Source organism: the organism of the source record quoted next (assembly GCF_019968985.1).
Source record: "MAG: Porospora cf. gigantea B chromosome Unknown PgB_NODE_3_length_148095_cov_126.465, whole genome shotgun sequence".
Taxonomy (NCBI): domain Eukaryota; phylum Apicomplexa; class Conoidasida; order Eugregarinorida; family Porosporidae; genus Porospora; species Porospora cf. gigantea B.
In genome coordinates, this window is record NW_027178988.1 from 111,787 (window position 1) to 129,526 (window position 17,740).

General features: G+C 54.1%; 10 protein-coding genes across 19 annotated transcripts; 4 read left to right on the forward strand and 6 right to left on the reverse strand.

Moving 5' to 3' along the window:
* Positions 1-15: 15 nt before the first annotated feature.
* Positions 16-1,984, forward strand: KVP17_000370 (uncharacterized protein; the record flags this gene model as incomplete). 3 transcript variants are annotated; one of them, XM_068520865.1, is made up of 2 exons in its annotated part: positions 34-839; positions 868-1,984. In XM_068520865.1, 2 exons carry the CDS (start codon positions 34-36, stop codon positions 1,982-1,984), a joined length of 1,923 nt encoding a protein of 640 aa, XP_068374577.1. The 3 variants fall into 3 exon arrangements, with proteins under 3 accessions (XP_068374576.1, XP_068374577.1, XP_068374578.1); XM_068520864.1 differs by lacking the exon at positions 868-1,984 and having other exon boundaries at positions 16-843; XM_068520866.1 differs by lacking the exon at positions 34-839 and having other exon boundaries at positions 884-1,984.
* A 503-nt stretch (positions 1,985-2,487) lies between these two features.
* On the forward strand, positions 2,488-2,940 carry KVP17_000355 (uncharacterized protein; the record flags this gene model as incomplete). The annotated part of the gene is made up of 1 exon (XM_068520742.1): positions 2,488-2,940. The coding sequence occupies one exon, from the start codon at positions 2,488-2,490 to the stop codon at positions 2,938-2,940; it is 453 nt and encodes a 150-aa protein (XP_068374537.1).
* Positions 2,941-3,190: 250 nt separating this feature from the next.
* KVP17_000387 (uncharacterized protein) lies at positions 3,191-5,345 on the reverse strand (the record flags this gene model as incomplete). 3 transcript variants are annotated; one of them, XM_068520977.1, is made up of 2 exons in its annotated part: positions 3,191-3,552; positions 3,581-5,345. In XM_068520977.1, the coding sequence occupies 2 exons, from the start codon at positions 5,343-5,345 to the stop codon at positions 3,191-3,193; spliced, it is 2,127 nt and encodes a 708-aa protein (XP_068374609.1). The 3 variants fall into 3 exon arrangements, with proteins under 3 accessions (XP_068374609.1, XP_068374607.1, XP_068374608.1); XM_068520975.1 differs by lacking the exon at positions 3,581-5,345 and having other exon boundaries at positions 3,191-3,508; XM_068520976.1 differs by lacking the exon at positions 3,191-3,552 and having other exon boundaries at positions 3,558-5,345.
* A 40-nt stretch (positions 5,346-5,385) lies between these two features.
* KVP17_000408 (uncharacterized protein) lies at positions 5,386-6,420 on the reverse strand (the record flags this gene model as incomplete). The annotated part of the gene is made up of 1 exon (XM_068521205.1): positions 5,386-6,420. One exon carries the CDS (start codon positions 6,418-6,420, stop codon positions 5,386-5,388), a length of 1,035 nt encoding a protein of 344 aa, XP_068374640.1.
* A 45-nt stretch (positions 6,421-6,465) lies between these two features.
* Positions 6,466-7,112, reverse strand: KVP17_000352 (uncharacterized protein; the record flags this gene model as incomplete). Of its 3 annotated transcripts, XM_068520688.1 has the most annotated exons (2): positions 6,466-6,814; positions 6,844-7,112. In XM_068520688.1, 2 exons carry the CDS (start codon positions 7,110-7,112, stop codon positions 6,466-6,468), a joined length of 618 nt encoding a protein of 205 aa, XP_068374532.1. The 3 variants fall into 3 exon arrangements, with proteins under 3 accessions (XP_068374532.1, XP_068374533.1, XP_068374534.1); XM_068520689.1 differs by lacking the exon at positions 6,844-7,112 and having other exon boundaries at positions 6,466-6,684; XM_068520690.1 differs by lacking the exon at positions 6,466-6,814 and having other exon boundaries at positions 6,840-7,112.
* A 724-nt stretch (positions 7,113-7,836) lies between these two features.
* KVP17_000402 (uncharacterized protein) lies at positions 7,837-9,258 on the reverse strand (the record flags this gene model as incomplete). Its single annotated transcript, XM_068521082.1, has 1 exon — positions 7,837-9,258. The coding sequence occupies one exon, from the start codon at positions 9,256-9,258 to the stop codon at positions 7,837-7,839; it is 1,422 nt and encodes a 473-aa protein (XP_068374633.1).
* A 91-nt stretch (positions 9,259-9,349) lies between these two features.
* On the forward strand, positions 9,350-10,676 carry KVP17_000376 (uncharacterized protein; the record flags this gene model as incomplete). Of its 2 annotated transcripts, XM_068520897.1 has the most annotated exon segments (3): positions 9,350-9,379; positions 9,392-9,796; positions 9,825-10,676. In XM_068520897.1, the coding sequence occupies 3 exon segments, from the start codon at positions 9,350-9,352 to the stop codon at positions 10,674-10,676; spliced, it is 1,287 nt and encodes a 428-aa protein (XP_068374586.1).
* A 565-nt stretch (positions 10,677-11,241) lies between these two features.
* Positions 11,242-12,402, reverse strand: KVP17_000390 (uncharacterized protein; the record flags this gene model as incomplete). Its single annotated transcript, XM_068520984.1, has 1 exon — positions 11,242-12,402. One exon carries the CDS (start codon positions 12,400-12,402, stop codon positions 11,242-11,244), a length of 1,161 nt encoding a protein of 386 aa, XP_068374615.1.
* Positions 12,403-12,953: 551 nt separating this feature from the next.
* On the forward strand, positions 12,954-16,201 carry KVP17_000415 (uncharacterized protein; the record flags this gene model as incomplete). 3 transcript variants are annotated; one of them, XM_068521311.1, is made up of 3 exons in its annotated part: positions 12,954-14,843; positions 14,872-15,032; positions 15,061-16,201. In XM_068521311.1, the coding sequence occupies 3 exons, from the start codon at positions 12,954-12,956 to the stop codon at positions 16,199-16,201; spliced, it is 3,192 nt and encodes a 1,063-aa protein (XP_068374651.1). The 3 variants fall into 3 exon arrangements, with proteins under 3 accessions (XP_068374651.1, XP_068374652.1, XP_068374650.1); XM_068521312.1 differs by lacking the exon at positions 15,061-16,201 and having other exon boundaries at positions 12,954-14,972; XM_068521310.1 differs by lacking the exons at positions 12,954-14,843; positions 14,872-15,032 and having other exon boundaries at positions 15,062-16,201.
* Positions 16,202-16,522: 321 nt separating this feature from the next.
* Positions 16,523-17,723, reverse strand: KVP17_005275 (uncharacterized protein; the record flags this gene model as incomplete). Its single annotated transcript, XM_068515080.1, has 2 exons — positions 16,523-16,596; positions 16,637-17,723. The coding sequence occupies 2 exons, from the start codon at positions 17,721-17,723 to the stop codon at positions 16,523-16,525; spliced, it is 1,161 nt and encodes a 386-aa protein (XP_068374653.1).
* Positions 17,724-17,740: the final 17 nt, after the last annotated feature.

Below are 17,740 nucleotides of genomic sequence, written 5' to 3' on the forward strand. Positions count from 1 at the left end.
GGGAATATTGGGCTCATGCAAATTGACCCCCAGATGAACGTTTTCGTGATCAAATGGCGTTTTCGTGCTCAAATGGGGTGGATAGACTTGTTCTCTCCGAACTGGCTTGAGGAAAGACACCCTCAGATTGCCCGTCCCGACCCCTTCAGAGGGCCACAGCTCTCAGTCTCGCCTGACGTGTCCGTCCCACCACGTAGCACTGTGCTCGGTGCCCCGCACAGCAGTTTTCGCGACTCACCACGTCGCCCTACACGCGTCCAGGAAGCGGCTCCGACGGCCTGCTCGGCGACGGCACGAACGCTGCCGCGCCGTCGCGCTGTTCTGGTTGGAATTGACCACCGGTCAGCTGGCTGGCGGTTGAGTGCGGGGTGCCTGGATGCCCTGCGATTTCAGTTGCTCCTTACGCGGTACTTTGACTTCTGCTCAACAGACTTTAAACTTTTCGTCGAGGCGGACAACGATGGCAACGTTGTTGGGCGACCCCCAACGAAGCACAACCTCCTCGAGGGACTTGAGTGGCTGGTCTCCGATTCACAGGCAGGAGACATTCTGTTGTTTTACTTTGCAGGAATGAGCACAGAATCCGGCGTACCTGCTCCAATTACGGGCTTCCCCAAGCTCAATGCTCAGTCTCTCGTCACGCAAGATCTGCAGTTGTTGTCCGCTGCAGAATTCAACCGCCTCCTCTCACGTGCAGGTGGCGGGACGCAGGTTGCCTGCTTTTTCGACACCCAATTCAGCGACTCGTTCGTACCGTTGCCCGCGAGGCTGATATTAGACCGCCGCAGAGCCCCGCGTGTAGAGAGGACTCCTGGTGGACGGAGACAGTCATGCAAAGGGTAAGCGGTTTACTGTGCTGTAACGCAGCCAATGGAATCCTGCCATGTTTTCGTCTCCGTGGGCGGCCAGAGCGCTGCCCTACGAAACGGCATCTCCTGCGGTGGCAGACGACTGCTCGCTGGAGCAGCACTCTGTTTTCGTTTTCCGCTACGCGTACGGCTCTCCAGCGGTCGAACACGAGCGGACTGGGGGCCTCCTCACGTCTGCTCTAGTGGCAGCCGCCTTCAACTTGGCACAAGATGAGGGTGTAGACGGAGCGTCATGGTCTGACTGGGCGAACGCCACCCGTGCCAGTTTGTCCGGAACACCCTTTCCGAGCGTTGGAGAGTATCTCGATGTCAGGCTGGAGCTGGCGTTCGCAACGACGCCGCACGCCTTGCGGATCTTGTCCCACGAGCCAGCTGACAGCGGACGACCTGTATGGACTGCGGCGCTGGCCTCTGCGATTCCTATACGGCGGGCAGCTCCGGTGACTGTACCGTTGACCACTTTTCGTATCAACAGCCTACACCACATTCGCTGTCCAACTGGGAAGCTGCAGGTGCGTGTGGTGGCTCGAGGAAACACGGTGGCACGTACCTGCTGGCGTCCAGTGACGTCCACGGCATGTGGGTACACATGCGAGTGGTCTGAAGATCTCTCAGTGCCTGCTACGCCTTCCACAGTGAGACTGGAAGTCCATTCTAAACGGTGCTTAGGGGTCACGGAGCCTTACCAAGTTGGCGATGAGAGGTCGTTGGTTCCCGTATTTACCACAGACGGCACCAACGCATCTTTTGGGTTGCTTTCGCTTTCGACATCCACGCAGTCGTTGGAAACCCCCATGTCGGCGCCAAAACACCCTGCCACCGTTGTTGAGAACCCTCGGGCAGTTGTCGTCCCGATCTCTGAGAGGCGGCTGCAGACGCTGCGGCAAGTGCCACACACAGAGCGCGCGCCTGCTGGCTCCAACAAACGCGTGCAGTTCGACGATCGTCCGACGCTTCTGGTATCCGAGGCCTCCACGGAGACCAGCACTGCGCCTCGACTTTCACAGTGCTCCAAGTGCGGCGGGAAATTCAAAGAAGTACATACATGCGGCACGTGTCTGGAGTGGGCTTGTATACTCTGTGGTTGTACTTCATGCACTGAATCGTCCAACTAGCTCTTGTTGAGGTCTTCGTAGCGCGACGTCAGCGGCTCGTACCCAGGGCGGCTGAACCGGGTACTCCATTCGGCAGCCTTGCTAGCTCGTGGGACGTAGATGACTTCAGGTGGTCCCACGGCAGACAACAGGCCGCCAGCGAGACACAACGAACCAAGGAGAAACATGAGGGCCTGAGCCCAGGTCAGTGGATGATCCGGAATGACTCGGGAGCTCTGCGCAACGCAGAAAGCGAGTCCGAGCGCAGCACAGGTGAATCCGACTGGAGGGGACATTTGCCGAATTCAGACCATGTCCATTTTGAAAGTCCACAATACGTCGCGAGACCAACGGCACGGGCTCACTGGGCCCTAGGTACACACTGAATTCTATTGAGTCAACTGTCATTTTTCACGCCGATAGGACCTAGATGAACACGCCGCCTATGACGCAGCGTATGCGTGACCTCCATGTGATGAACGCTGTTATCGCAGACTAACGCACAGGAAAACCGTGTTTTCCACATGACACAAAGAGTTGCCGTGGACTTGTCACCAGACGAACTTTTGATGTTCTGGAGTTTCCAAGAAAAGATGGTTCAGGTCACGCTGGCTGAAGCTGAAAAGAAGAGGCTGTCAAGTCCGATCGTCTTGCAGGGTTTACAGGTCATAGGCCACCAGGTTAGAGCGTTGGGTGCGATGAGCAACGAGTCAGCCATGACGGTGACCCAACTCGCCTTTGGGCGGCTGGCTGTGGTACTTCACCTGGTTTCCCTCATCAGTCACGAATTGGTTTACGGCACCCAACCACCAGAGGAGCAAGCACGCTTGGACAAGGCCCTAGCGGTGGGGCTGCAAGTGCTGGTGGCGGTGAGTCCGTTTGCCAGCAACGTCGTTACGACGTCCGTTTGGGAGCAGCTGCGGTCTATACGAAGCATTCAAAACGACGTGCACCAACTACGCAGCAGTTTGGAGTGAGTTAGCCGCAGTATCAGCACACAGGCTTCTTCGAGGTAGTCGGAATGAGGACAACGACTTTTTGAGAGTCCAACTCGACTCATTCTTATGGTGATTATGGAGCGAGGGGCCCATCAGCCTGCCCTACCCGCTCATAATGCCGCTTGAGCAGGACTTCAAGCGTGGCAACTGTCTTCACGTCTATCTTCTGCAGTTGCTCTGTAATGCTGGCCATAGCCAGCGTCAGAAGAAGATAACCTTGCATGACTGTTTATTCGAATCGCTTGGATTGCATAGAAGGGGCGGGAAGATACTCATCGTCCTCCAGATTAACCACCATATGCAGCGGTGTAAATTGGTCGGTCTCGTTCGACTGCATAATCTCTGCTGACAACTGAGAAAGGGAGATCTCTGAAGACCGCATTTCAGACGACTGCCTGAGCAAAGCAATCAACTGAGGGTCCAACTCCTCGGATTCCAACGCTTCAAGAAAGGATCGCATATCCGTCTGAATCTGGTGAATAGGTCTACCAGATGGCACAGGCGGAGAACGGCGAGCTTTGTTCGGAACCACTCTAATTGGCTCCATGCCTGGCTTATACTCAGCTATCAATGGCTCGAAGATCGTGAAGTCTGCGTCAGAGTATCCCGTCGAGCTCACTTCGCGCTCCTCGCATCAGTGTAGAGTTCAGAAGCTGGCCCACGAAGCGGCTTGCAACGTAGTACGCAAGTAGAGGCGCAAGAAAATTTACGCTTACGGAGAACAGCAAGGACGACCATTCATTGAACTTGGCGAAGAACGCGTCATTCTGCATCATCCAAGCGATTGTGAAGGGCATGACGCTCCCCACGAGGAAAGCGCGGTCGTCAGTGCATCGCCCAGTGTTAACGAGGTTGTACCGTACGGTGATGGAGTACACCAGAATGCCAGGAAGCACTGTGAGCAAGTTGAAACAGTACACTGCTAGGCGTGTCGCCAGAGAGAGACCTGGCACCCGTAGAAGGTCCTGTAGAATGTTCTCAGATGCAAAACCAGGGAAGGCAAAGGCCAGCGCGAAGCCGAAACCGAAATAAATGAGAATGGAGAACGACGTGGCGACGACAATGCAGTGGCTGTGGTCGACATCCGGAACGGCCTCGTTGGCCCAGGAAGGAATGGTGTTGCAGAAAGAATAGCAGGAGATGGTGTTCCCTGTCAAAAGGGGAATCGCGTTGCTGTTCTGCCACCATGAAGGTATGCGAGGTGGCTGAAGAAAGGTGCCTGCCGCCACCAATCCCCGTGCGAGGTCAGAGGTGGATGGGAAGCCGCGGCTTAGGATCCGATCCAAACCTTCCAGACTGATTTGAACGAGAGCGAAGACCAAAACGCCGAATGAAACGAACTGGGAGGACATGGTGTCGTCGAGGTTCCACAGCGACAGAGGAATTGCGATGAGAGCGTTGACAAGGTATCCCAGCGACACTCCGAAGGCTGACTCGTTGGGAAGAATGCCGTAGATCCCATCAACGTCTGAAGCGTTGAAGCCCAAACGTACCGCGGGAAGAAATGTGAGCACCACAGTGTGTCCTGACATGAGTACAAAGAGACGGTCAAGGGACTGAGCCATCACAACGATGCTGGATATATTCATGGTGACCGTGGACAGGTAGAAGGCGCACTCCAACACCAGTCTGACGACGGGGTCGTGTATCCAATAGTTCAGGGTGCTGATGTACTCTACCCTGCGGTCGAAACGGCGATTCCCCTTGATGAAGGACATACTCCGAACACACATGATTGCAGTCAGCATAGCAGAGAAGCCAATGACGCAGTTGGCCAAGAGGGCGGGTCCCCAACCAGAGACCAACACTGTGTGCGGCATGGACAAGATTCCAGTTCCGAAAATCTGGTTCACGAGGAAGATTACGCTTCCTGAATACCCAATTGTCTTGGTTCCAAATACCAGCGGCTCCTCATCTTCGAGGCGCGTTAAACTACGCAGCAACCTCGGAAACATCGACGTTCTGTGTCGCCCTGACATCCTAGCATTGGCTTCCTCGCATATGCTTGAAACAGAAGCCGCCTCAGATTCGTCAACATCCACCTCCTTGGTGAAGAAGACACCTGTCTTCAGAATCGTGTGGTGCAGATGCGGAGTCGAGTCAGGAGACATCTGAACAACCTCGTCCAAAAGGTCGGCTTCTAAGTCGTTCATATACACACCTTCCCCAGAATCATCGAACCGGAGAGTCTTTAGTCGTCGTCTGCCGGGAGGCTCCTCGGACCCGCTCTCATCAGACGTTCTTGGAAGCAACGGCTCGTCAGAAGTGCCCACGAAGCCCACATGTTGCTTATGATGGTCCAGGGTATGCGCCCCCTTGGTGCTGGAGGCGTTCGGAGACGTCAGATTAAAGAATACGGTTTTCTTCCGCTCCGGGCTTCTCATTCATCCCACCCCAAGACGTATTTCTCGGTTTTCCAACACGTCATGCAAGGCCTTCAAGCGTGTCCCAGACGTCTGTCTTCTTTTTGTCATACTGCTTAAGTTTGTTGTAGAGGTCGTTGGTCCAGCCTAGCTCTTCCGCCAGCGCTTTAGACACATCATCGCAGTCGCCTTGCAAAAAGGTGTCTCTCTTGTTGGACTTCAGGTGGAAGCGTAGACCCTGCAACCCAAGAACCTCCCCGTCGGTCTCACTGTCAGAGTCACTGTCTACCTGCTTAGGCGATTGCCGCGGCCGGTGGTACTCTTCTGGAAAGGCCATACCGGTGGCCTCGCGGTTGATCAGCACTCGCGGAACGTGAGGAGGCACAAGTTGGCTGATGGCTGCAAAGGGCATCACCTTGAGGGATGTACCCAGTATCAGCAGGAGGTCGCAGTCGTGAAGCTTCTTTACGCACTGTGTAAAACTTGCAGGGAGACTCTCTCCGTAGAACACAATAGATGGTTTCAGCGCCCCTTTGCAGCCTTTGGCTCGACATCTCGGGACTTCAGGCAATTCCTTGTCGACGACGTACTCCTTCAGTAGCCTCGGGGAGTACTCCTTGCCGCACTCAATACACTTAAGCTTGGCAAAGGACCCATGAGCTTCCATCAATAGGTCGGGGTTCGCTCCAGCCAGGCGTTCCAGCGTGTCCACGTTTTGCGTGAAATGGGTGTGAATCTTGTTCTGGTCGTGGAGGAGCCCCAAAAAATGGTGTGTTGGAGTCGGTTTGTATAACCCCGGTAGAATCTGCTTTGCGACGCTGTAGAAAACCTCAGGCTTTCGTCGGAAATAGTTCAGGTCGAATACTTGCTCCGGGCAAGCCAGCTTGAGTTCTTTCAACTTGGGGTTGTTGAAAAGGCCGTCAATAGACCTGAAGTCAGGGATTCCCGCAGAAACTGAGATCCCCGCTCCCGTCATGACAACAATGCGCTTGGCATCAGAGATGAGACCAGCCACCTGTGCCAAGGAGTGGGAGCCCTGGGCGACGACTGACAAGAGCAGCTGCGCCTGAAACTTCGACTCCTGGGCGAGTCGCATTTTTGCAAAATTCGGCATTATGCTTGACATTAGCAGTTGAAACATTCACCATTCTTGACTAGTGAAGCACTCCACACCGTCCATCGCCTCCAGCAGCTCGGGCGCCGCCTTCTCCATCAGCGAGCCGATAGCGGTGGGGCCGTTCACCAGGTGGAAGGCCCAGTGCATGTGCAGGCATCGCACATGGAAAAAATTTTGACTTCCCCCAACTCCTCGCGAGGTGAGGTTGCGCAGCGTGGAGTCTGATACCGAGTGGTTTTCCATCAGGTGCAAGCGCTGCTTTATGTACTTGACGTGATCGTCAACCAGTCGTCTCTGGAGGGCGGCGTCAGCTGGAATGATTTCATTCTCCAAACGGTCTACAAGGCCAGTCTCTTCCAGACGGCCCACTAATCTGGGTGCCGCTTTATCTGTCTACCCTACGTTTTGAACAGAGGGTCAACCAGCCACAAATGAGTGGGCATGGGCGTACCCTCCAATCGCACAGGGTTCACCACCAGCACCGCAGGTCTTCCATTTCGAGCGGCAGCTATTCCGAGTAACCCCACGGGAGGCCTCCCAAGCAGAGCCTCGACCTCTCCTTCGTCGAAGTCGGCAGAGTAACCCCATGACGCTGTCTGCGGCACGATATGGGGGCCGGGGCCCGGTGGTAGGAACTCTTTCTGCAACGCCTCTACCGCTCTCCGCTGCATCAGACGCAATTGGGAAATTCGATGAAGCTGCCTCCGCCAGACCTTCTCAGAGAGGCGGAGCCGTGTTGCAGCGATGCTACCTCTTGCGTGCGATGGCTTGAGTTGCACTATCCGACGGATGATGCGATAGCCACTCTGCGCGTGACGCTGGGTTCAACAGGGCGGCCGTTGTGGCTGCCTCTGTTGGCTAAGGTGCCTCGTTGGGAGAGCGCGGTGCGTGAGATGAGTCCTTGGGTACTAAGGGCGGCACAATCACCTCCGAGCGTGATTAGACAGGTATTTAACTCACTCGATTTTCGTCACGAGGAGTACTTCGATTTCCTGCGGATCGTACACAGCGGCCTCGACCTCCCTGATCTTCCCTTCTCCAGCACATCCATCCAGAGCTACACACACGTCACAAGAACGCCTCCACAGGACCTTCGATACTCCATGCCTGCGAGTGAACCTCTGACGGCTGAGACCATGCCTGTGGGCTTGCTGGCCACGGTAGCGCGGGAGACCTCCGCTTCCGTTGTGCGGCTAGAAGCCGTGCCTACGGCACTCCCACCAGTGCAGCCCTTTTCCCATGACCTCATGGACAGCCTTAACAAGCTGCAGGTCGACATCGACATGGGAGCGCTCGACCAGAAGCCACCACCAAAGTCCCACCGAACGCTAAGCTTCAGGTCAGCACCAACTCCGGGACTATCCGAAGCAGACGCCTTCGAAAGATTTCGCTTGTCTAAGCGAACATGAGTTTCAGCGTGTCTAGTGTTTGCTGACTCACAGGTTTCCTTTTCGCGCCCCGAACTTGAGCCCAGTGTGTCTTCAGTGAAGCCTCCGTCAGCGCTCCCGATAGCAGAGCGGCCCTTAACAACGCCGGTGTCGGGTACATAGACACCAACGCCTCCGCTCCTTCTACTTTGACCCCGTTGACCGTTCGTAGCATCTTAGCCAGGGCTTCTGACACGGAGTCCAGCTTTGTCTTCTCGCCTGCTCGCAACCATTCCATCCACGGCACCAAACCTGAGTGGTCCGAGGTGAGAAGTTGGCGGTGGAAGCGGAACAGGAATTGGGCCGACTCGTGGATGTCTCTGGTTCGGATTACATTGAACCCGCTCACGAACTGAGTCGTCACAGTTGCCTGTTCGCACTGCTCCGGTCCGACTCGCATACCGGTCGCGCAACGCATGTCGCCTTCGATCAGGTAGATAACGGCCTGGATTCCAACGCAACTCAGGAGTCTGTACTTCTGGTCTTGGTAACGCCCATCCATAACGGATGCGGACAGATCAGCAATCTGCTTTCGCTCCAACACAACGCCGCTAAAGTACTCCAGAACGGCCCCCTCATGTTCCACAACCAGCTTCCATGCCACGTCACCCACAGTGAGCACCGCAGTTTCCACTGTGACTGTCGGCTCGCCAGCGAGGTGCTTCCGTAGCACTCCCTCGGTGAGCGCTCCCTTGGTCTCCCTTCCGTCGATGACCATCACCATGCGAGAGCGGAGGCGCTCGCCGCACACGTCTGCCGGGTCCAAGCATTTATATTCGATGACTTGGCTTGGGGTCTGGAAAGGCAAAATGAACTGCTCTTCGAACAACAAAAGCCCTTGTGTGAGTCCATGCTTCCCAATCATGTCGCGAACCGACTCGAGTGACTCAACCTCTGTGGCCGCCTCCGCCATCATCCGGCCTTCCGCAGTGAGCTCGAACTGGCGCCTCGCCTCCATCAACAGACCCTCATTCTTGAGATCACGGAAAACACGAGTTGTAGAGGCTGGTGGTTTGAAAGGTGAGGTGATAACTTTCTCTAGAACGCCAGTCAGGCGGATTACCTCTGCCTTCGATAAAGGGGCGTTTGCGATGAGCATTGTCACCAGAACGACCCTTCTTGTCGCACTGAGCACCTTCTTCTTCGGTTTCTTTTGGACCTTCTTCACTCGTTTTACTTCGCGTCTCAAGTGCTCATTAGCACTGTGTATCACGTCTCGGCAGAAGTCTTTTTCCACCTGAGCACCCACCACACAGCGGTTCTTGACGAAAAACCGTTCAATGTCTCGGTTTACCGCGGAGCCGCAGCCATGCAACCACTTCGCATGACCGCTTGCTGGTAAGGGAAAGTGGTGCAAGGAATTAATCGTTTGACCTAAACATGCGTACATATTGCTGTTCCGGTGTCGCCAGCTCTGGCGACAATCCTTGAGATAGTCAACGAGCTCGAGGTTCCTCGGATTCGGTCCCATCAAACACAAAATGGTTAAATGGATCTACTTTCTGTTGTTAGTACGTTCACAGCGCGTGGGCCGTTACGAGCTTCAAGCCCCAGCCAACAACGACTACGGCCGGTTGAAATCGAACCTCCCCTCGCTGACAGGTGACGCGAGAGCCGCCCACTACAGCACGGACCGCATGATAGGGCGCGGTGGCTACGGAGAAGTCTGGCACGCGCTGGTGCTTGACCGGGTGGCGGGGCTAGATATCGGCGAGCCGGTAGTCATGAAAAAGATCCATCTGACTGGTAAATATCACAAGGTGGAAAGTGGAAAACGAGAGGTCTACTTCGCTAGACTATGTAGGCAGCACGGTGTTCCCCATATTCCCCGATTCTACGATTGGTTTGTCGCCGATGGGCACATGTGGATGGTTTCTGAACATCGCGGAGAGAACCTGCTGCGGTTGTTGTTCCAGGGAGCGGAACCGGTGAGACTGCGATGTTACTTAAACTTAGACAACCACTTGGATGCAGTTGACATCTGATAACGATCGGTTGCTAACATTCCTACGGCAGCTGCTCATAGAGGTCGGGCAGACGTTGGAGGGCCTGGATCGCTTGAACGTTGTCCACCGTGACATCAAACTTAGCAACCTCCTTGTGAAAAATGGAAGCTTCTCCGTGATTGACTTTGGATCCGGCCTCCACTACCCAGCAGGAGATCCTACCATGTTCGTGGACCACTTCTACCAGTACGAACCGCCTTCTACCGCTCAGGAAACGGCGGGGTATCAGCCGCCGCTTTTCGGCAGTTCTGTCTGCGATGCGCTCGAGGACGACTTTATGCGAAAGCACGCCTATGATCTGTGGGGCCTTGCGGTTGTTGTTCTGCAGATCTTGGTTGGTCAGTTGGACCCCTTCATGTCACCAAACCCACGACAGGTCCTTCGGCAATACCCGTGTCTGATGCAGGAACCGCACAAAATCTTTTTCCTGAACGCTGGACTCTACGAGCCAGCGCATCAAGACCCTCCAGATATTCCCGTCCCGTACTTTCGACGAGAACTGCGTTGGGAACAGCCGGCATCGCTGGCTCCTGCCCTGGCAATTGACCTTCTTCCGGGGTCACCGGTCGCCGAGGTAGCTCCGTTGTCCTTTGACAATGGCACGTGTGGTGTAGCCGACAAGCACCGACATCGGAAGTGGAAGTTCTTGCAGTCCTTGCGGAGCCAGGGGGTAACCCTGTTCGACGACAGCGACCGCAGCGCGACACTGTTGATGGACCTTCTGTTCCACATGCTGTTGGTCAACGATACCGACAAAATTTCTTCAAGCAAAGCATTGCTTCGTCACCCATTTCTACTGTAAATCATCGCAGCACCTTACAACATCCAGCAAAAACGCGTCGTCGGCCTGCCACTTCAAAACTGACCGCACAAAGGGCTTGATCTCACGCGTGAAAGTCTCGTCTGCATCTACATGCACACAAGGCTGCAGCTGTCGCACTAGAGAGTGGGAGGCATCGCTGCAGTCGGAGTACAAGACACAATGGCTTGGAAGCGGGAGCTCCACAGGGCCCTCCTCTTCTATGATGGCCACAACCTTACAATGCTCAAGCAATTGGAAGATGTGTGGCCTCACATGTCCACAGTCATCCACAAAGAATTCCTTGCCTCTTATAGAAATCAGTGAGAGCTTGGTTGGTGCAATTGCCTCACTTTCTGGTGTCTCCTCACGTTCACAGGACGACCGACGACGCAAGTAGAGAAGAGTCCATGCGATCAGCACGCCTAACAGAACGACAGTTGAGATCAGTGCGAAGCCTGATGTGTCCTTTGCCTGCGTTGCTTTCTTCTGATCTATTAGTTGCAAAAGCTCCGCCCTCCAGGTCGAATCAATCATTTTTACTTTTAAATGTGTGCTATACGCGGCGTCACATGTTCGAATACTTCTGATACTTCGCAATAAACGAAGTGAATCTATCCCGGGCATACAACAGAAAGTCGAATGTGTCCTTGGTGAACGGGCCGTCAGGGCACCGAATGACAGACCAGAAGCCCCAGAGCGCGTCGCCAAACATGCTGAATCGTGCGACAGCGTCAAGGAATGGTTTCTGGAACTTGTCATTTGAAGGCCACACGGTCTCGCCTAAAGCTTCAGATAGGTACACAGAGGCGAAAATCTTCTGCATCTCTACAGTGGGGTAAAGGCTCTCATCGTACTTATAGAAGGGGTACTCATCAACGCAGTAATCAAGAGTAGCCTCTGCAAAGAAGTTCGACACGTCCGCCGCCCGTAGAGAAAGCCCGGAATATTCGAAATCTATGAACTGCAGCCTGCCATTCTCCACCAACATATTGTTCTCCTGCAGATCGTTGTGGCAAAAGCCAATATCGTGGAGAATGCTGGGAGCCGCGTCCGCAGGGATCAGAACCGACTGAAGAGTGTCCTCCTTAGTGAGCTCGAACACCTCCAGCGCCCTGGTTTCCTCAAGTCGTCGCTTCAACACGGGATCCGCCTGAGGATCCGCCATTGCGGTTTGGATCAAGTCGTGGCAGGCCTGACGCCACGAAAAGAAGTGCCCTAGCGGCCTCACAGGGAACTTTGGGAAATCCTCGCGTTTCGTTGGGAGGGAGTGCAGCCTCGCCAGCATAGTGGCAACAGTGCACATAACGGAAGGGTTAGTCATCTCCTTGGATAACAAAGCAGGTCCAAGAATCCACTTCTCGATCCTGCCGCCATCAAACGTGGCTACCAGTCCAGGAGCCAACCCAAGCTTCGCTAGGTATTTGAAACTCTCCAGCTCCTCATCTGGGTTGTAGAGGTCACCAACATCCTCTCCGTATATTCGAAACAAAAACTTCTCATCAACTCCGTCGCGGCGACACACCTGGAACAACTGGTTCGTAAGACCAGCCATAATTTGTCTAACAGTGATGTCGTCGGCTTTTAGTTCATTCCACCTTGGAATGAGCTGTATACACAGCTTTTTGATCTCGATGGGGTCACTCTTGACGGAGAATGTCTGATCCACCTCCGTCATATCATCCTTTCGCTCAACTTCTTTGGTGCGATGGACCTCAGCCTTCGGCATTTCAGAGTGTTCAGAAGCAATAGACTCTCCCGAGAGCCTACGACTAACATCAACTCGGATGTTCGAAGACGTGAAATCGCTAAGGGACAATTTGCGTTGCATCAATCCAAGATTTTGAGTAATGGCAATATTATTGGTCTCTCCCAACCCCACATGTCGTATATTCTGAAATAATCCACACATGTGTTGTTATGTAGTGATGATGACATGACGCCAACCAGGCCCTCGCGACTGGTTTTTTTCTCACCTGTTGGGCACACACCACAGCCGTAGACGGATACGCCCAGCGCTTGCCGCAATTTCTCATGTTAGTGGACGTGTACTAATCAAGATCCAAATGATAGTCACATTGCCGGAGTGCACACGTAATTATTTTTGCCGGCACCATGCCCAGGGACAGGAGGTCATTTTTCTCCAAGCTAAAAGTTCGATCGAGAAGCAGTAAGAAATGTTGAGCTCCAATTAGATCAGAAAATGGGCCACGCACCAAAGAGAACTCACGTGGAGACAAAGAAGACATTGCATCTTTCGAGATTCCTGAGCCGGCTGTCATGTCAGCGTGGTCGTCTGAGAACGTAGATCAGGCGTCGGACACCGGGGTACCCAACGACTCCGCGCTGCCACTGGATAGAATGCCGAAAGAAGAAGACTACGAACCATCCATGCTGTCCAAGGCGATACTTAGCCTTCAGGAGTACAAGCAGGAAAGCCCCTTGAACACTGGCCGCTACAGCGAACCAAAAGCGGAGAGATCAGGTATCCGCAACATGGCACAATCAGCCTATGCACGAGTTTTCGATGACTTCGTTGGAGATCCTTACCTGACCGACTCCACCGCCCGGAATGCTCAGGTCTCAGCGCGACGACCTTCTAGAAGACAAGTAGACTACGACAGGATGATGTACAAGGGACAGATTACCTATAGGCCTGGTACTGACGTTCTTCGAACCTCCACGACCGAGCCGGATGAGCTAAACTGGGACGCTGTCAGTCACACGGCTTCATTCATTCTCCATGGAATTCAGGAATGGGTCACAAACAACGGTGTTGACCAAATGGGTGACGAATATATGTATCCAGTCGCATATCCTGCCAGCCGGCGTCAGACGCCTGTGTCTGTTGGTGTGCTAAGGAAAGTAGCAAGTGTGTGGGACTCGGTAAAGCCCAACATGAGCCTTGCATCGCTGCTGAACCAAGGTAGACACGCTCCCCAAGATCCTCCGAAGACAGTGCGATCAGATGACCATTACTGGACTCGAGGTACTTCGGAAGTAGAATACCTATCCAACGATAGTAGCGAAGGCGAACTAGATTACCTGGGTTGCTTGGACCTTGGCTGTGAGGGCCACAAGAAGAAGCTAGCTGGGTGTCTCAGCACTGGGGGAGAGTTCCTTCGCGAGCTTTCACCCAAGAATATCAGGCGGTTTGGTGCCTCTGAAAGGTTGACTTCAGTTCCCGAAGATCGACCTCTGAGCCAAAATGCTTTTCCCCTCATTCCCCCAATGACTCGATGCCCTCCTAGTCATCCTCCTAGGAACAGCACAAGAATGCCCCAATCGATGCCTCCGGTCATGGTCGACGAACATACACTCCGCCGCGCTTCCCGTTCGCACGTTTATCTTGAGCTTCGAGCTTTTCAGAATTTGGAGGTTGTTCAGGAGGTGTCCCTGACAATGGGACAGTTCTGCTACAAAGGATCATCTTTCTCGATTCTGCGGATCCCCATGAAATCCGCTGACCTTCGGAGAGATCTTCTTCTCTTGCACATGACAGTCTGTACCACTACTGAAAGTAGGCATCCCCTGACGCTGCATGGAGTGCTGCCCCTCGAGACACCTATGGATTCAACGAGCTGCACCAGTTACGAAAAGTGGATTCCGTTCATGAAGGCGCCCATGAAGGATGTAGAGCAGCTCGATTTCCACGACATCTGCAGTTATCAGGACCGGGTTGTCAACCAGGCGTCAGCGCTGGTGTTCGTTCGCATATTTATCGTGCTCAGTGGCTTGATAGAGGTGCCTTCCGCAATGGGTGACATGTGCACTGTGTACGTCGCGGACATCCGAGACCCCCTTGACATCGAGGTAGCCAACTTTTGTTTGGAAAATCCTTCTGCAGTGGGTAGTATCATACGATGCGGCCTCCCGGGTGAGTACCTAGTCAACGGCCAAATCTGCCAAGTTTTCGAGAGGTCTTCGTCTCTCTGGGTTCGGGAGGGCGGAGCGCAATTACTGTTGACAGATTACCTGAACGGGGTGACCTCCAGTATTGAATGGGTGCCGCTGGTGTCCAGTGCCGCTCCTGAACTCATGGAACCCGTGTTCCTCCCTGACCACACCCCTTGGGAATGCAAACAAGACCCGAGTAAGGCACTCGAACTAGCTATGTACCGAGAATCTGTGCGGAAGGCACTACTTTCGTGGCAGACGGGAGACACGCTGGTGAGTTCAGAATTGGTTCTACAAGCAGCACGACGAGGTTTTCGCTGCGCTGCGACCTCCTTGCTTTATCATGGACGAGGGAGATCTGCCGAGCCGAGTGGCTTACGTCTGGTCGTCGCCTCTGTTTAATGATATGACACTGACTGTGGTGACTGACGAAAACATTGCAGCCATCCTGGAGCTTCACAAGTGAGCGACAGCAGAGCATTCCATGCAGCATGTACGGATTAGTGCCTTCGGCCGAGTGTCAGAGGCCGCCCCCTACGGAATATCAGAGGGCAGAGGCAATCCAGGAAGACAGTGTGACAGTGCATTCTGTGAAGGAGCCAGAGCCACAAGACTACGTGTTACCTCCGCCTTCAGTGGCGGCAGAGACAGGCGTTCATGGGCACTGGGACTACTACAAACCTCTGGAGGCCGCGTATGTTGAGGGCATTCCGATGGGTAAATCCGTGGAGGACGACTTCGAGAGGTGGAACCAATTCTATCAGCAGCATCCTGGTACTTTTGAATGCGCGCCAGAACAGAGTAGACCTCCCGTGCAGGAGGATCGCGAGCAATACAGTGAAAACTTTTACTCCCCGAACGACCTGGATGACGACTTTGTACCAGCGGCTCCAGCGTTTGTTGTCGACTACGAGCTAACAGATGCCGCGTACGCCGAGGAGGCGATTCCGGCCCAAGAGGATTGGCAGCTTTCACCTCCAGAGTTTTCTCGCCCTGCTTTCCCCGAGTTCCACTACCAGCGAGACGACGAGTCAGAGGGCAGCTGTGAACTTCCAGAGCAGGAAGCCTTTGAGCGCCGGCTGCTGGAGCAGGAGCAGATATATAAGCAGCAAGCGTTTCTTCAGCAACTACAGGAGGAAGACGAGGCGAACAAAAGGCGCCTTCCGTACTGCTGCGTGCCAACCGCAGGCAACACACAGGCCCTCAACACGACCCAGCATGTCCAGGCTGTCGCGGAGCCGGAAACAGTTGAGGAGTCGCAACGCGACAGCACAGCGTCATTGAGCAGTCTCCCAGCAGTGTCCACGGAGCTGGCTCCGGCGTCTCTCGCTGAGATCGCACCTCCAGGAACTGACGTCTACTGCTTGACAAACGCGAACCATCGCACAATAGAGCTGATTCGGAGACCCAAGTTCGTAAAACGCTCCAGACGAGAGGTTTTCGAGGCGGAGTCAGAGGTCAGATCGCCGGAAGTCGACATGGATCACGAGTGGAACGAATTCATGGAGATCATGGAATCCACTGACAAACACATGAAGGATTGGGTCACGCAACCCGAATCTACGCAGGTTCCAAGCATGGGTTCCTTCCACGTCCCGGAATTGTTACCGCCTGACGCGAGAGCTACATAAATTGCATGATCTCTTTCTGAAGAACCACTCTTCTTTCCTGCACAGAACCCTTCAACACCGCCAGACCCAACATGATATCCATGCGGTGCCGTTTGAAGGTATTCCATGTGGTCTCCTGCCCGTCGGAAGTCAGAACCTTCCAGAAGTACTCGAATACAAGAAAGGTGAGCATACCAATGGAATCGTCTCGCGAGTCTGAGGGTTGAATCGATCCAAGACTCTCAAATAGCCACGCAGAAAATCGTTCATCAAGAACTAAACTTCTTAGGGGAGAGAGCGGTCCCGCCCTCGTTTGAGATTGGATCAGGTGAACCAGGAATGTCATGGCGAAGGCGACACGGAAGCCTCCTGAATCGCTTGCGACTCCGTGCAGAAACGCGTCCATGAAGTCGTGTCTATGGAGGGCCAGCATCCCCGAAACAAGATCTGGCTCACTGTGCAGCGCAAGAGTGGAAAGCTCGTGACACTCGCGGAGGTATACGAAATCCGAAACCTCCGACATGAGGGTGCGCAGCACCACTAAAAGCTGCTTCCGCGATATTAGCTCGTCGGCTACAAGCCAGATAGATGGGCTGCCCATAGACAAGCTAGTAAACTCCACATTGATCAGTGGAGTAAACCGCGCCTTGACACTGAGTTCTCGGAGTCTGGTGGTGTGGATCTCCGCCAACCAGTTAAATCGTTGACACACAACCGCGCCAACTACCCGCTGGACGACAAGTCCAAGGAAGATGGACTTGAGAAGACACACTGAGTACTTTCCAAGCGTGGCGTGAGGTAGAGAGCGTATCATCACTTCTAGAGGTACACTGTTGCATACCAGGAACTGCGTGATGGGATCCGGACGAGGAGGGCGAGGGAGTTGTCGAAAGGGTCTTCTTTGCTGCGTGTTCACGTGGTCCCACAAAGACCACAGGGATGACAGCGGCGTGGAGCATACCTCCAGCGACGCTCTGCAAAGCAAGTCGAAGAGATTGCAAAGGGCTGTTCGGCATCTGGTGTCCATGAATAGCACGCTCAGAAGCGCAATCTCCATAGGGGGAGTTGGGGCCAGCAGCATATGGGATGCTAGATTTGCTAAAGCTGCAGATGATTGTCTCAGCACTTTTGTGTTGAACTTGGCGCACTCAGCCTCAACGTCGAATGTCACCTGTCCCAGGACTCGAGACGTTAACCGAGCCGTGAATTCTCGACATGTATCCAGATCGGAAAGTTCTTCCTCGCACATCTGGAGTAGAACGCTGTAGTCCACCCCAATGCTTTGGTTGATGACAACCGACAGCTCAGTCACGCGCGTGATACACATGTTCAGTTGAGTGAGCAACGCCTCATTACGTTTAGACCAGAGCAGTGACACTGCCTCCGAGACAGGGGCCACTTCTCCAACATTTACAACAATGACACCCGTTCCCTGCAACTGCACCACGCCACACGCGGCCACCTCTTGCACAGCTGCGAGCAGGGACAGACATAGCTGCTCGCCGGTGGGCGGTAGCTTTCGCGGTTTAAGCCAGCCTAACATTGCAATTACTGGATACC